This window comes from Prionailurus viverrinus, chromosome B1 (genome assembly GCF_022837055.1).
Source record: "Prionailurus viverrinus isolate Anna chromosome B1, UM_Priviv_1.0, whole genome shotgun sequence".
Lineage (NCBI taxonomy): Eukaryota > Metazoa > Chordata > Mammalia > Carnivora > Felidae > Prionailurus > Prionailurus viverrinus.
Window position 1 is genome coordinate 737,860 of NC_062564.1, and position 16,549 is coordinate 754,408.

At 53.6% G+C, this 16,549-nt stretch overlaps 1 protein-coding gene across 5 annotated transcripts in view; it reads right to left on the reverse strand.

Moving 5' to 3' along the window:
* Positions 1 to 443: 443 nt before the first annotated feature.
* ERICH1 (glutamate rich 1) overlaps positions 444 to 16,549 on the reverse strand; it is a 73,767-nt gene continuing 57,661 nt past the window's right edge. For 2 of the 5 annotated variants that reach the window (XM_047856391.1, XM_047856392.1), the window contains exons 6-7: positions 15,037 to 15,231; positions 10,428 to 10,866 (exon numbers count right to left, since the gene is read on the reverse strand). In XM_047856391.1, the coding sequence (XP_047712347.1) occupies positions 10,799 to 10,866; positions 15,037 to 15,231 (263 nt within the window). In that variant the 3' untranslated portion in view covers positions 10,428 to 10,798. Of the gene's footprint in view, positions 712 to 1,895; positions 2,470 to 10,427; positions 10,867 to 12,949; positions 13,961 to 14,082; positions 15,232 to 16,549 lie in introns of those variants that run through there. The other 3 variants (XR_007151609.1, XM_047856393.1, XR_007151608.1) reach the window with 3 other exon arrangements.

The window sequence follows — 16,549 nt, forward strand, 5'->3', positions numbered from 1 at the left end:
CATGTCCCCCCGCGGCTGGGCCGTGGTCTCTCCGTGACGCCCCCCGTGAGGCCCTTCCTGGGCACCTGCTATCAGGAGACTGACAGAGTAAGGCGTGGGGGAGCTTGAGACACACAGGCCAACATCAGCAAGCTTGGCGTGGGGGGAAGTAATCCCGCCCGCCCCGCCCCGCGGCTCGGCTGCAGAGGGTCTGCCTAGTGGGGGATCCTCGGGAACGTCCCCTGTCTCCCCTCTCCTTCTGTGCCTCCCTGAACCCCTTTCTCAATGTCGGTTAATAATTTTATGCATAAATGTTGCATTTTTCCTAATGGAAAATGGCACGTGCGTAGATAAATGCATCCTACTATGGGGAAGAGAGAGGATACAATGGTAACATCATGAGTGAGTGTCTGAAGGAGCTTTTTAGTACAAAAGTAAACGATTTTCCAGCTCCACCAACTTGGGCACCTTCTCTTCAGTTAGAAACGCCTACTGGCCACACTCCCAACGGAAGCCTCGTCAACGGGTGGAAACCAGGAGCCACGCTCTCGCCGTGTCCTCGGAAGTGTCTCCGCAGAGCCTGGGTCCGCAGCGGGGCTCAGCGGCCGCCCCAGTCCGAGGCACAGGTGTGGGCGTCTTGGGAAGAGCGGTGGTGCTGGGCTGCGTCCCTCGTCTAGGTCTGGCACCTGCTGTCGTCCGCAGACGGCGTGCCTTCCCGAAGTCTCCTCTACCCTGTGTGCAGACAGCGAGAGCAACAGGCTGTCGGTGAGGCAGACACAGCAAATAGTCACTAGGCCTGTGCAGAGCTTTGTGTGTGTGTGTTAGCACGTCCAGGGTTCTCTCGGAGTTGCTGACATTTAAAAAGTCTGATACGCATTTCATTAGTTTTCTTTTGCCTTCTCTCAGAGACTTCCAAGTCTCAGAAAAGCAGACTTCGCGTCTCAAACTGTGAGTGCGCTTGTAAATCACACGCCCACCACGGTGGGTAGCTTGCTCTTTTGTGGTTCGGTTGGTTGTGTGCTTGTTCGGTTGGTTGGTTCGTGTGTGGTTGGCTGGACGGTTGGGTGCCGTTCTTTTGTTTCCTGGACTCCAGTTGCTGAATTAATCACGCTGCTCCCTCTTTCCCATGTGACCTTTTCTCTCGCTCATTGTCTTTCGTACCAATAGACTAGGATTTGATTTTCCAGATCTGCCCAAGGGCTTTGCTTCCTCTCCCTTCTCCTCATCATCGTGAGTTGTGAGTTTATGCCTCTAAAGAAGCCCCCTTACGGGGCAGTCACTGAGCCCAAGGGCCTTGGTGGCGATTCCCGAGCAGGAGGGTCAGGGAGACACGCGAAGGTGGAGGCTGGTCTCTGTGTGTACAGCACTGCAAGGGCTGCTGACCCGGAATGCCAGGTGACAGGAACCTCTTGAGGCTCGAGGTAGGCCGCGGTGCGCCCCCCACCCTGGGGCTCCTCCCCTCCCCGGGGCCGCCCCCACCCTGGGATCGGAGTGCCAGGGAGCGTCTCCCCCACCAGAACCTAGAGGGCCACCACCCACTGCCCTTAAGGAAGGCAGGAGCGCCCCAGGGCTGGCAGGAAGGCAGCTGACGAGGGAGGTTCCGACTGAGGGGAGGGGCCTGGGGAGCCCCTCTCGCCGCCCGTGCGGGGTGGGGGTGGGGGGGCGCTGAACCCGCCCTTCCCAGCAGGGCAACCAGCCGGTGAGGCCCAGCTTGTTTCAGACGACAAGCTGTGTGTGTGGCGAGCGGTTTCCATGTGGCCCTCGGTAAGTGAACCCCTTTCCCTCCCAGCTTCTGGTCTGAACACGCTCCCCCTCCCGCGGATCCGAACACGCTCCCTCCCGCAGAGAAGCTGCAAGAACAGACCCGAGCCTCTCACCTAGACTCCCACACTGCACATGCCTTCCCTCTTCCCGAGCCATATGGAAAACTAGACACTGCCCGAGAGCGAGGACACCCCCGCCGTCCCTGGGGAAGGTTTCGCAGACTCGCTGGGACCTCGCGTGGGGCCCACTCCTTCCCCCCAACCACGCCCCCTCGTGGGAGCCCCCAGCGACTGGCTGCAGTCCATCTGGGGAAGGGTCCGCCCTGCCCAGCAGGGGGCCGGCCTCCCGCCTCCCCACTGGCGGTTACTGTGGGACTGGGGGTGGCCTGCCAGGGGCCACGTGACCCCCCTCTTCCCCAAACTCCGACTGTTTGATCCACTAAGGTCATTGCTGTCTTGGGTGCTTACCTGATTCCCAGTTTGGCTTCTGTGTCACTCTGATGAGTCCTTTGCAATGTCTGAGCCCTTATGTGCTTCCTGGAACAAGAAACTCCGACCCCCCGGGTACCTCTGCTCGGGGCCTGGAATCAGCCCTTCTCCAAGGAGTCTGGGGGAGTTGGCGCAGATGTGTAGACGGCAGTGGCTCCTGAACGTAGGCCTGAGAGTTCGTGAGGAACACGGTGGGCTGTGCTGTGTGCATGTGTGGACGCCGTCAGTACTCACCACGCTAGAAATTGCAACGGAGATACAAAGTATATGTTAGTTAACTTAAAAGAATAACAAACCCGTCATATGGTAACACAAATAACACATTTTAATGACAAGTAACTTTCATTTTCAAAAGCAAGCTCTTTGGCAAATTTACTATAGAGCGGGAAAAGTGAGGCGTATGTTAGTAGCCTTTCTGAATAATTATGGATAATTTTAGGCAACAGCAAAACCCGGTAAGTTGCAGATTCTTACAAGTCAGTTGCAAAGCGGAATAGGAAACCATGTCAATAACAATGATGGATACAGGTTTTCCAAAATTCAAGCTTCCAGGTGAAAATGTGAAGTTTATCACTAGCAACAGACGCTGTCCGTGTGCATCGCATATTACACATTATCACACGTAATTATGTATCACAGTCCATAACATGTACGTGTGTGTGGAGATGTAGCTAAAACGATTGTTGGAGGTGTAAATTCAGGATGAACTCCTGGAAGAGTAGAGGCCAGGCCAGATAGTAAACGCGGGGCTGTTTGCTGGGTATTTCTGGATTATCTTGGGGGCCGTGCTGTGTGATTCCAAAGGCTCGTCATCAAAGCTTTGTTTTTGTGAAGCTCTTTGATTTCTTTCCAGTCTGGTCTGTGAAGTTGCAATCAGGTTCGAGCAAACTGCTCCTTCTGTGTATTTTTCCCTCCCCGACAACCAACAGAAAAACTGGTACAATTATATTTTTCATAGTTTCCTTTCCACCTGCACTGAAGACATTCAGGTGACCTTCTGTGGAAGGACTCCCAGTCAGCACAAAAACAGGAAACAGAGGCCAGCCCGTTGCCAGGCCGCCTGCACCACCTGCCCCCAGCGCACGAATGTTTGCACAAAGTCCTGCTCTCAGGGGCACATTTGCGTGGACAGTCAAGCATCCCCTGTGTCCATTTTAGACCTCCCATGGGTCTCTGAGCCTCTTGCTACATTTTATTTTCTCCATTGAAGAAAACAAGACATGAAATTGTAAAGGTTTAAAGTCCGACCCAAAGCGTTTCTGTGCTTGGGTTAATTTGTCCCACCTGACAATCCTCAGTGGAAGGAAGATGGAAAACCAAAGCCCATGGTCACGCATGGCCACGGGCATCCTGCCTCCAACCCTCAGGGTCTCAGCACCTCCAATGGGCGAGCACACAGTAGGAGCTTACTCAGTGCAGCCTGCCCTGTACAGGTGACAGCACGTGAGTGGGCGGGGCGCTAGGGTCCCGTGGGGGTCAGGAGACCCCCCCCCCCCCCCCCGCCGTGCGTGCAGGTACCCAGCACACTGCATGCAGTGGGAAGAGCCGGATGGCCCCCCGCACCTGGGACCGCACCCAGGCCCCGCCCAGCTGGGCCACTGCTCCACCCATCTCGCGGGCACGAGGTCGCCCTGGTCTTGACCCAAGGATCGGTGTCCCTAGCAGGGTCTGAACACCGCAGGCACCTCCTCACTGCGACAGCTCCACGACGTGGCCCCTGGGAGGTGAGCCTTGCCAGCTCCACGTGCCACCCTCAGCCACGCACCAAGGGCGGGGGCTCCATACTTCACAGGCCAGAGACGTGGCGGCTGCCCCTCGTCCCCTCTGCTGGGAGGCGCCTGCGGCCCCTGCTGAGCTTTCTCCTGGGTCTCTGGGCATTCGGCACCTCGGACCAGCCCTCTTTCTTCTCCAATTGTTCTCCGCCCGCTACGGGCTGCCCCCTGTCCCCCAAAGCCCACGCTGAAGGCCCGTCCCAAGTGTGACTGTATTTGCAGGTGGGGTCTTTGAGGAGCCAGAGAGTGAGGTCACAGGGTGGGGCCGGGGCCCCTGGGCTGGTGTCCTTGTGCGCAGAGGAGGGACGACAGAGCCCCTGTCCCTGAACTCAGGCCTGGACGAGGGCTCACCGCACACCAGTCGCACCTCGGCTGCCAGGGCTGTGAGGAACAGACACCTGTTCCGGCCTCCCGGCCATGGTGTCTTGGCCGGGACAGCAAGAGGCTGAGAGCCCTTCCCCGTGGGGCCCTCTTCCTTCGCCTTTTCCTTAGCTGCTGGCCTCCTCCGCAGGCCCCTCCGCTCTGCTCCTGCACCCCACGGGCCTCCTCACTCCAGCCTGGGCGTCCTCTCCCTCGCCACGCGCCCGCGCACCCACACTGAGTCAAGTTCAGTGGAACCATGAGACACAAGCCACATTTTATTAATGGATAGAACATGCCGGAAAGTCCCATTTGTCTTTTGTCAGTTTGCCCAGCGTACGGCAGCCAAATAACAAGACCATTAAAAGCAGCTCTTATGTCACAAGAACTGACGTGGGCTATTTATTCTGTAAAGCCGACCGTCGCAACGGCTGACAGATGACCGTCCTTTCCAGGCATCTTATGGGGACTGCTTACAGCATTTCCTCAGCGGCCTCGGCCTGCTGGCCACCCGGGTGAGGCCTGGCGACCCCTCCTCAGACCTCGTCCCCGCTGTTTCACCCTCTGTGTGGCACCCACTGTCCCGTATGGCTGATGCCACTCACAGTTTGCCTAAAATGGACTTTCTGTTACCCAGCAGCACAGACATCATCCTCCTGGTCCAGAAGGTGCTAGAACACTGAGAGCGGCCCCGATGAACGTGTGTTGCACGACCCTTTACGTTCCTCGTGGCTGCTCTGACCTCCTGCGGCCTCCGTCTCTGCTCTGGCTGGTTGTGGACGGTCACACTGCCCAGGACTTAGACTGACGCACGTGTTAGTATTTACTTGTACGCATGCGTGGAGTCTGCAGCGGGAAAATGAAGACGGCGGGGGGGGGGGCGGTGCGGTGAGCAGGCAGCAGAGACGGGGAGACACGGGGGGACGACCGGGCTGCTGGGGTGTCTGTCCACATGCACTTGGGTGTCAGCCGGTCTCTGGTGACAGGAAGCCTCCGCTCTCCCTGGTGCAGGGAGGGTGGCTTCCTTCAGGAAATGTCACCGCCTGCCTCCCGGGGGAAGGCGGAGGTAGGGAGCGCGTCCTTCCGTCTGCTGCCTCTCTAGCGCCTTCGGCCCCCAGCGGCTGACATGCCAGAGCCGTGTTTGGGGCGGCGTGTTCTGCACCGGACCCCTTCCGTGCCAGACATGAACAGTCACTGTGGACCCACGGCTGTCCCCAGTGTTGGAGGGCAAAGGTCGAGGCCCGGGGGCTGGAGGGAAGGAAACCCAGCGAGCCAGCCGCGCAGGAAGGGCGGTAACGGTGACAGGGACCCTTCCCGGAGGGTGGCATCGCCATGGTGGGGCCAAGGGGGCTTTTGCACAGGGTGTTTGTCCTCTAGGAATGTATTCCCTGAAAAACCCACTAAGGGGAAGAAGAGGGTTTAATATTTGGAGTCCGTGCTGATGATAACATTATTTTCTGGAAATTTGTATTTACACAGCCAAAAGGAAGATAAAATCAGGAGTGTAAGAAAGACATTCATTTGTGGGGGGTTTTAAAAATCTGGGCTGAGGGAACTGGAGTGCTGTTGTGTTTTCCCCAAATAAGAGACACCACCTGCCCAGGCCGACTCCCTGATCTCAACTTCCCGGGACTAGGTCAGTAAATACTCTTTTCCACCTCCGCTCTGCAGCAGGTTCCGTGACAGGAGCCTCCCTTGGGTTAATCACACAATTTTTACAACAGTCCTTGACACCTGCATGTGCCAACTCATGCGTGTACCCACCAGACACCCGTGTGTGCTGACTCATGTGTGTGTATACACAGGACACCCATGTGTTCTGTGACTTATGTGTGCACGACCCAGGCATCTTGTGTGGCGGTCACTGAGAAGCGGCAGGGTGCCCCATGGGCAGTCGTCAGTACGATAAAGCCTTGCCCGCATTTATTGCAGTGTCCTGAAGGTCCCCAATCATCAGTTTTAAATTGGTCAAAAGGGAGAGCATCCTGGGGCCGGTGGGGGTGGGCTACATCCGTCAGGGGAAGCCCTTTGGAGAAAGCTCAGCTCTTCCTAGATTCTTCTGCCAGGGTTGAAGGGGACACTGCTAGGTTGAGAGGGACTCAGAGGGCTCTTTGGCTGGGACCTGGGGGTCCCCAAGGAGCTGAGAGATGTCCTGGCCAACAGCCAGCAAGGAAACCAGGACCTTGGTCCTAAACCACAGGAACAGAGCTCTGCCAACAGTCCGGGTCCAGTGAGACCTGGAGCACATGACCCAGGCAGCCCGGGCGTCTGACCCGCAGACACTGGGAGGGAATAAATGGATGCTGTCTTAAGCCACTGGTTTGTGGTAGTTTGTTGTGCAGAAGTAGAACATTAACACACTGGAGAATATGCCTCTTTAAAGTTGCACACGATATTTGTGTGTGGGGGTGGGTAGGGTGGAAATGTGTATACTCCATATTTTGGAGACGGTCTGATGCTTTCATCAGACTCTCTGAAGAGTGAGTGGCCCACATGAGGAGACCCGTTCCCTGGAGTAAGTGCTGGCCACAGAAGAAAAATCCAGAATCAGCTAGGTGGGTGCAGGTGAGCTCAGGACAGCTTTTCTCTGAAAACACTGCAGCACCGGGGTCGTGGGGGGCAAGAAGTGCTCACACGCACACGTCGTGGCCTCCTCTAGGCTCTCGGGCTTCAGGACTGCGGGAAAGCATGGGTGGGCTTTTCTCCCAGGCACCACTGTCTCAATATTAACGAGCTAATAAATATTCCTCCCATTTCCCGGGAGCTTCCTTCTCTTTGCCATGATGGGTATGGTTCACAGAAAATAAATTACATGGACTCCACGAATACTGTGCACTATCATAAAAGATAAATGGATCTAATTACTAACCAACTTCAGCCCCATGGGGATAAACAGATTATGGTATTTATGCTGACACATTAGAGACAGGATTTATTTGCTGTTGTTTTCTGGAAGAGGCATTCTTCCGTTTGGAATTAGAATGAGACGGAGCTGGCTGACCCTGACCATCCCACCTGTCAGATTCTGTCCCTGCTTCTCTGCATTTCCGAGTGTGGTCAGGAGCACACAGAACGTGAGACCCAGCGAGGTGTGGCAGGAGGTGGGGGACAGTTTACAGGGATTGTGTGTGGAGAAGGAAACCAAGTAAAGGGCCCTGTCTGCCAGTTGGAGGGTTTTCCTCTCCATCAGTAGTATGTTAAATGTAAATTGTTCATTATTAAAGGACACAAATTGGATGTTGAGAATTAATAGGAAAATTATGAATTTGTCCGTATTTTCATATTGGCAGACACAGTTACTAACTTGCAGGCCTGTGGAGAGGGTTACAACATGGCACACCAGAAAGTCAGGCTTCCTGAGGCTGGCCACGAGGTCCCTGAAGGCGAGCAGCCGACACCCACCTGCTGAGAGGTCCCTTGTCCCTGCAGGAAGGGGCCTGGCTCCTGGGTGTCAGGGGGAGAGGATGCAGTGGGTGGGCGGGACACCCATGCTGGTGACGGAGGGTGGGAGGGGAGGGGAGGGATGCCTACACAGGTGACACTCCTATCCTAGGGTGTGGGGGGTCCACACCAGTGACCCTGGTGGGGTGGGGGACACCCAAGCAGGTGACACTCCTGTCCCAGGGTGTGGGGGGCTGGGGGGGATGCCCACACAGGTGACACTCCTGACCGAGGGTGTGGGGGCCCATGCAGGTGTCCCGGCCTGGTCGGTGGCTCTGCTCACTGACATTTGTTAAGCTCGGGAGCTTAACAGCAGCTACCTGCAAGCCGATGGAACTGGCAGCAAATCCTGGCTGTCCCAGTCTGCCTCCAGAAGGTTCTACTTAGTGGAACAGGTGTCTCTGAAGGACATCAGGAATGTGAGGGGAGGGGACCTCTGGAGAATGGGGGCATCCAAACTGGAAGGGAAGGAACAGAAAGAATGATCTCCTTCACAGATGAGATGATCCCATGCGCAGAAAACTTTGAAGAATGTGTGCACACACCGTGATTAGAGCTAATGTATGGATTCCGCAGGATATAAAACCAATATACAAAAACCAGCTGCAAGTCTGTACTAGTGACGAACAATCTGAAAGGGAATTAAGAAAACAATTGCATTTACAATCGCATCAGAAAGAAAACAACTTAGCAATAAGCTTAATGGAGAGAAAGACTAGTCCACCGAATACTACAAAACATCAGTAAAGGGAATTTAGGTAGAGAAATAAATGGAAAGATGTCCCATGTTCATGGAATAGAAGACTTAAATAACAGTGTTCAGATGATCATACCGGTAACCCCAAGTGATCTCCAGATCCCATGAAATCCCTATAAAAATACCAAAGGTGTTTTTTCTAGAGATAGAAAACCCAGCCGAAAATTCACATGGAATCTCAAGGGGCCCCAAATAGCCCAAACAATCTCGAAAAAGAACAAAGTTGGAGGATTTACACGTCTTAATCTCATACCTTCTACGAAGCCACAGTAATGAAAACAGTGTGGCCCTGGCATAAGGACACACACAGACCAATGGAGTCAAACAGAGAGCCCAGAATAAACTCTCACATACACAGTCAAATGATTTTCAACGCGGGTGCAAGACCATTTGATGGGGAAAGGACAATCCCTTCAATATATGATCCTGGGAAAACTGAACATCCACACACAAAAGAATGAAATTAGACTCTTACCTCACACCATGTATAGAAATTAACTCAAAACAGATCAAAGACTTAAATGTAAGAGTTATAAAGAACTACAAAACTCTTGGGAGAAAACATGAGGGAAAAATGATACTCGTCTGGCAGTTATTTCCTGGATACAACACCAGGCACACCAGCAGCAAAAGAAAACATAATTAAGTTAGACTCCATCAAAATGTAAACAATTTGTGCATCAAAGAACAGTAGTAAGAGAGAGAGAAAAGAAGTCACAGAATGGGAAAGAAACACTACGAGATCATTTCTCTGATAAGGGATTAATATCCAGAATACGAAAGGACTCTTATAATCCAATGACAAAGAGACAAATAATCCCATTCACTAACGGACAATGATATCAACTGTATTTCTCCAAAAAAGAGAATGGCCAACAAGGGCATGAAGAGCATTCAACATTAGGGAAATGTGAACCCAAACCACCGCGAGACACTTTGCAGCTGTCCAGATGGCCACTATCAAGGAAACAGGAAGTAACGGTGTCGGTGAGGATGTGGAGACCATGGTGCCTCGGCGAGGGGCTAGTGGATGTGGCACGGTGCAGCCTTGTGGGCGGCAGACTGGTAGTTCCTTGAAAAGTCATGCACGGAGTGACCGTCAGACCAGGCACTTCTACCCCCGGGAGGCGGGAAGACAAGTGTCCGCATGGTTGTGTGTGTGATGTTCAGGGCGGCATCATTCACAACAGGAACGGGAAACATCCCAAATGTCCATCAACAGATGACAGACCAGCAGAATGCGGTGTATCCATGCAGTGGAGCGTTATCCAGCCTTAAAATAGTGGCTGAGTATCCTACCCTTAAAAATGGCTAATATGGTGACTTTGTGTCTATTTTACCACAAAAAATAGTTTTTCATAGACAGAGCCAATGATTTCCTAATATGTGTGTCAGTTGATGGGGTGCCTGGGTGGCTCAGTCGGTTGAGCGTCCGACTTCGGCCCAGGTCACGATCTCGCAGTTTGTGGGTTCGAGCCGCGCGTTGGGCTCTGTGCTGACGGCTCAGAGCCTGGAGCCTGCTTCGGATTCTGTGTCTCCCTCTCCCTCTGCCCCTTCCCCTCTCACACTTTGTCTCGCAAAAAATAAATAAACATTAAAAAAAATTTTTTTAAAAAGTGTGTCAGTTGACAGATGTTTAAAAAACCCAGTAATCCTAAACATAGGTGACTGTCACCAGAACAATAGGAAAGATCCAACAGCAGGATGATGTTGGGGATTTTCTCAAAGTAGAGAAGAGGAAACAAGGAAGAAAATAACAAACTCAACTAGAGCCAAGCTACTGAAACCAGAGCATTTAATGTCTACAAGGTGTTCTTAGAACACAGACTTGCAAATACAAAGCAATTTAAGCTTTATAAAAATAAATAACAACTTCAAACTGTAGTTTATTTAACAGAAAATCCGTTTTCAATTTTTAGCAGAATCAGAAAAACAGGATCACTGTGTAGTAATCTGAGACAAGCAATTTCAGATAAGTGAGAAATTTCCATTTTATCCCAATTTCTCACTTAAAGTCTCAGATCGCATCTTGCCCGCTGTGCACAACACATGAATAAATAACATGGCGGTGAGGTCTTCAACGTTCCCATTGGGCTACGTTCCATTTGGGCTGTGAAGAAAACTTAGGGGATTCCGTCTTTTTGTACGCAGGAATCATGTCTCTGTCGATTTCATGTTTGCCTTTTACATTTTCTGGCCAAATGTTAGCTCTTCTCAAATAGATGCACCGATTCTATTCACTGTTTCTCAGGAAGGACGTGTGTGATCCAGTAATTAAAGAAGGCCACGAGCACTCTGGCATGGTCTGCAAAGCAAACACAAAACAAAACCAAAAATAAAACCAAACAAGAAAGCCCCCGAATAAAAATGGTGATTTATCGTTTTGCAGGCATAAAACCTGCGATGGGCCTAAAACAGCACAACTCTGGCACGAAAACAGTGCTGGCAGGAACATGCCGCACGTGAGTCCTACAGGACACGGCACATCTGGACGTCCGAACTTCACGTGGGTGAGAGCCCCGCTGGTCTACAAGCTGTCGCACCTTCAGAACATCCGGGTATGATATCATGTTGACCACCCGGGCTCCAGGAAGACCACAAGGCAGACTGGAACCCAGTGTAGACAGCCGTGTGTCACAGGTGAGGGGCTGCTGGCAGGTCGGAAGCAGGATCCTAAGTGAGGACGCGGGGACACAGGTGCTGAGACGCGGGAGCCGGCCCATACACCTTGGCGCCCAGCCTGCCTCTGGCTCCACTGGCCCGTCCCCCGCCTCAGGGCTGGTCCGTCTTCCAGTGCAGGTTCTTCACAAGTGCCGGGCCTCCTAGGCGCTCTGACACGTCGCAGGCCGCCACGCACAGCGGCCCGCTGACCCTCTCCAAGCAGGCGCTGTCCTAGGGAGCATCCCCCCCGCAGGTCAAGTCGGACGCAGCCAGGGCTGCCGGGAGGTGCTGCTTCGAGCAAAGAGAGGCACACGGCCAAGGCCATTCTGAAGGCGCCCTTCTGCCTGGGACGGCGGCCTGACCCCTGCAGCCTCGTCTCCTCGGTGACAATGCTGGCCCCTCAGTCCCTTGCGAGGCATAAAGCAGCGTGCGTGACAGACACACAGTAGTGGCAGCTGATATTGGTGGTAACATGTGTGCACGCGTATATGGTGAGATGTGCTTTGTCCGCACACTAAATACACGCACTGAGCTTGCGAGGAGACTGTCCAGGGCCCGGCCACATGAGACATCCCAGCGTCAGGAACAGTAATGACTGAGCTGGCGGGGGAGGACCCTGCGCCGGCTTCCAGGACACCGCCACCCGCGCCCAGCCCACAGACCACGCACCCGCTCCCCACGCTCCCCACGCTACTTCCAGGGAAAAGTCGGGGACAGACATGCCGTGTTTGAAAACAAAGCTTCACCATTTACAACTTCTCTTTTTTAAAATTTTTCTTTTTATGTTTTTATTTATTTTTGAGACAGAGAGAGACAGAGCACGAGCAGGGGAGGGGCAGAGAGAGAGGGAGACACAGAATCGGAAGCAGGCTCCAGGCTCTGAGCCATTAGCACAGAGCCCGATGCGGGGCTTGAACTCACAGACCATGAGATCATGACCTGAGCCAAAGTCGGACGCTCAACCGACTGAGCCACCCAGGCACCCCACTTCTTTTTATTCTTAATTTTAATAAAATTGCTTGAAATAGAAACATTTTAAATGCAGGGGTGCCTGGGGGCTCAGTCAGTTAAGCGTCCGACTTTGGCTCAGGTCAAGATCTCACGGTTTGTGAGTTCCAGCCCTGCATCAGGCTCTGTGCTGACAGTGTGGAGCCTGCTTGGGACTCTCTCTCCCCCTCTGTCTGCCCCTCCCCTGCTCACACTCTCTCCTTCTCAAAAAAAATTAATAATAAATTAAAAACTTAAAAAAAAAGAAAAAATTTAAATGTATATCCTACATACACAAAAGGGAATCCATTTTTAAGAAAAGTGCTTCATATGTAAGTTTTAGTTCTGCCAATCACTTAAAGTAAGTGCACTTGTAGACAAAACACGTCTGATGGTTTCAGTATAAGAAACCGAGAGAAACATTTCTGCTAAATCCCCAATTACTACCGAAAACTCTTCTGACACGTTTCAGAGCAATGCATAAGAAAGGCCTCTGTGAGAGAAACACACAAAAAAGTAACAAAAACATTTTAAATGTAGTTTATCTTCTTTTTTATTTTGGAGAAAGAGTATAAATGGGAGTGGGGGAAGGGCAGAGGGAGGGGGAGGGAGAGAGAGGGAGAGAGAGGGAGAGAGAGGGAGAGAGAGGGAGAGAGAGAGAGAGAGAGAGAGAGAGAGAGAGGAGAGAGAATCCCAAGCAGGCTCCACGTTCAGCATGGAACCTGACTTGGGGCTTGATCCCATGACCCTGGGATCATGACCTGAGCTGAAATCAAGAGTCAGATACTCAACCGACTGAACCACCCAGGTGCCCCCCAAAATTAAAAAATTTTTAAGTGACTTATGTTTATCTCACAAAAACTTCATATTAAATTTAATAAAACTGGCTTTTCACAATTTGAGAAACAACTTCTGGAAATTTAAATTAGTTAAATGCTCAGTATAGGACAACCAACAATGAATGCGGACCCTGGATTGAGCTCTCCGAGGAAGCTATGGCTGCCCCGTGCCCAGCGAGCCTGGCTCCTCAGCAGAAGGGCCCTGGGGTCTGTCAGCCTCTCCTCCGCTGCGATGCTGCCATCTTGAAACCCCTCCCTTCAGGCTCCCCCTGGCCTCCCCCTGCAGTGGCCCTGGGCGGGGTCTCCAGCCTCCATCCTCTCTGTTCCGTGAAGGACCTCATCCTAAGTCCCCCAGCTGGGTGTCCAGTCAGCATGTGACCCTGGCTCCCATGGGTCCCTGTCTCACCCCGAGTGTCACAGCTCATGACCGGCCACCAGGCTCTTCCGGGGGTGCAGGCCCCACGCCTGGTCAGCCAGCGATGCTGTGGGTTCCACCTGCACAGCCGACCTGAACCTACCACACCTCCGGACGGCCTCTTTCAGCCAGAGCACAATCAAAGCCCCCGGCCTCCCACTCCGGACACTTCACTCTGGTCTCAACCCGACAGCTGGGGTCTTGCTCGTGCCTTGGCTCGACTTTGCACTGGGGCCGACACCACAGCCAGGAAGGCCTCTCTCCTGCCTGTCCATAGCCACCACCTGCTCCCACCACATGGCGCCCGACGCACTCCATCCCTGCGCATTTGTCCTCGGCTGCAAGAATGTCCCCTCCTGCGGATTTCTTTCTCTGCCGGCTGCGGCCCCAGTGCATACATGACGTGTTTCACCTCCTCATCCCGTCTTCGTCTCCGCGCCGGGACACCGTGCCCAAGGGCGGGCTTTCACCTGCCCAGGTCTCTGAGGCTGTGGCAGCTGAGAGCAGAGAGGAGCAGAGAGGGGCAGGGAGGGGCTCCAGCAGCCAGCTCCGCCAGGACCGGGGCTTGGTGACCGAGCCCCTCAACGTGAGAATGAAGGCTCGCGGTCCCATCACTCACCTGACCTCGGAGGCGCCTCCCTGCACTCGCCTGTCCTTTCTCCTGATGGGATGTCTGGGCTCTGGGGTGCAGCCTGAGCTTTCGAGCTTTCTGGTGGGACTGCCATCACGGCTACATTGGCATTCCCGCAAAGAAATCGGCAGGCCCCTTTTCGTTCATGCGTCTGAACACATGTCCAGTGCCTGTTTGGGGTGTGCACGGGAGGGGCCCTCGAGAGACCCCGATTTTCTGGGGTTTGCTATCTGCACGTTCATGTGGCCTAGCGTCCCCACCTCAGCCCATTTCAAGCTACTAACGAGAAGTCACGACCATGGTGTCGGGAACACTTGCACACAGGTGGCTCCTGCACCCAACAGCTGGTGTGGAATCAGCAATCGAGGCTGAGCGAGTAACCAGGGAAAACCCTACAATTCACCCTTCTTCAAGGTGTTCAGAGGATAGAAAAAATTTACCTTCTAGCAATGCAGTGGTGGAGAAGGAAGAAAGAGATGAGAAATTTTCTCTGACAATATTTGGCCCCAATAAACTATTAGTTCATAGCTCACAAGTCTGGAAAATCAGGTTGCACAGGCATTTCTGCACCTATCATGCAAATTATTATTATTATTAAGCTTATTTATTTATTTTTGAGAGACACAGCATGAGCGAGGGAAGGGCAGAGACAGAGAATCCCAAGCAGGCTCTGCACCGTCAGCACAGAGCCCTATGCGGAGCTCGAACTCAGGAACCGTGAGATCACAACGCTTAGCCGACTGAGCCCCCCAGGCGCCCCTGACTTGTGAATTGCTTTTACAGCAAGCAGGGACACGAGGACCACACTCCTCCATTCTTCCAAGCCGTACGTGCGTCCTCACGTTTTCTGATTCCTGACCGCCCTGGTGGAGTGTAAGTTTTCGGGACCAACACGGACACAAGCATCTGCAGCAGCATAAGGACTAAGCGGTCAATACATACCTGCCGGCAGTGTGCAGCATTCCGGGAACATTTCGAGGGCTCGTTTCAGCCCTTGGGTATCTTGCAGAAGTAACAGGCTTTTCATGTGATCCAGCAGGAGCACATCTGAGGGGGACAGGCCGTGACTGTCAAGATGCTTAAATAGCTCCTGAGTGGTTTCCAGGAGGACGGCGGAGCCTGGATCCTGGCAGATACCTAAACGAAGCCAGGAGGAGCACTTAGAAACACATTTTTATGTTTCTGCTTTAAACCGAAGGTAAGCTTTCGTCTCCTAAGGAAAGCTTCAAGTGTAACCCACTTCCACTTGGAACGAGCCGTCTGGGATGTAGGAGCCATCATCAGAGCAGAGCACTGACCCGCACACAACACGCCACTTGCTGAAGGACGGTGGGGGCCGGCGTCCCTGTGCATGGGTCTCACGCAACACCTTCCAGACACACAGCTGGGCCGCAGGGACACGGCCGAGCTCTGAAGGTGGCCGAGGTGCCCGGGAGCAAAGGCCCCCCCGTTTGTGCTGAGCGGCAAACAGTCAGACCCCACTGCCCCCTGGGGGTGGTGTTTTCTGCCTCAATCCTGCTTGGAGTTCACACAGCTGTTTGAGTCTATGACTTGATGGCCTTTACCCACTTTGAAGAGCTCCCGACTGTCGTGTGGACACGGCCCCTGCACCCCGGCCTGGACGCCAACCACAAGTGTCACCCCTTCTCCTGGGTCCTGGCACCCAGTGCGCTCCTGTCTGCTGTTCCCACCCTCCCTGATGGACACCGCTCCGGTCTGCTTCCAGCTGCTACTTCTCTCTTGTGCTGAACCCAAGGGCTGTTTACACCCGGCATGGAGTTCGTCATTTCAGTGATTCTGTTTCTCAGAATTTCCGTGCGATTATCCTAGCAGACCAAAATTATCTGGTGAAATTCTCTAATTCTTCACTGTTTTTCTCCATTTCCCCCTATTTTTGTGAGCTCCTTAATCAAGGCCTCTGCATTCCTTGTCTGGTCACATCCGTGCCCTCCGCACCTGCGGACGCACCCCTGCTCTCCTCTCTCGTGGTTTTGGCCACACGCTCCTGTCCTCTGCCCTACCCGTGGCCATCTGTGGTGCCCCAGGGGTCAACCTTGGTCACCCTCGTCTGCACCTCAAAACTGCCAAGACGTCTGTGCTCCTGGCCACCTCGCATCCCTTGGCGTGCAGTCTGGCAGATTCTGAGAGAGACCAACAGAGCGCGTGGTCCTCCCGCTCCCCTTTCTCAGCAGACTCGGACCCATGTGCAGACCTGGCAGACTGCCTGGAGGAAAGGGTGGCTGTGGAATGCTGGCTCGACCCTCACGTGCTGCCATGTCCTCTAGGATCTGTCCCCTGAGGCGCTTTTCCCCAGAACCTCGCGGATGCCCTGTGCACCTAACCTGGCTGTCCCAGCTCCCCGGCAGGACAGGCTGCCTGCCACACACACTGTCCCACACACGGAACAGATCCTGGACGGAGAGCTTTCCAGCCTCCCGTTCTGCACTGCATTCAC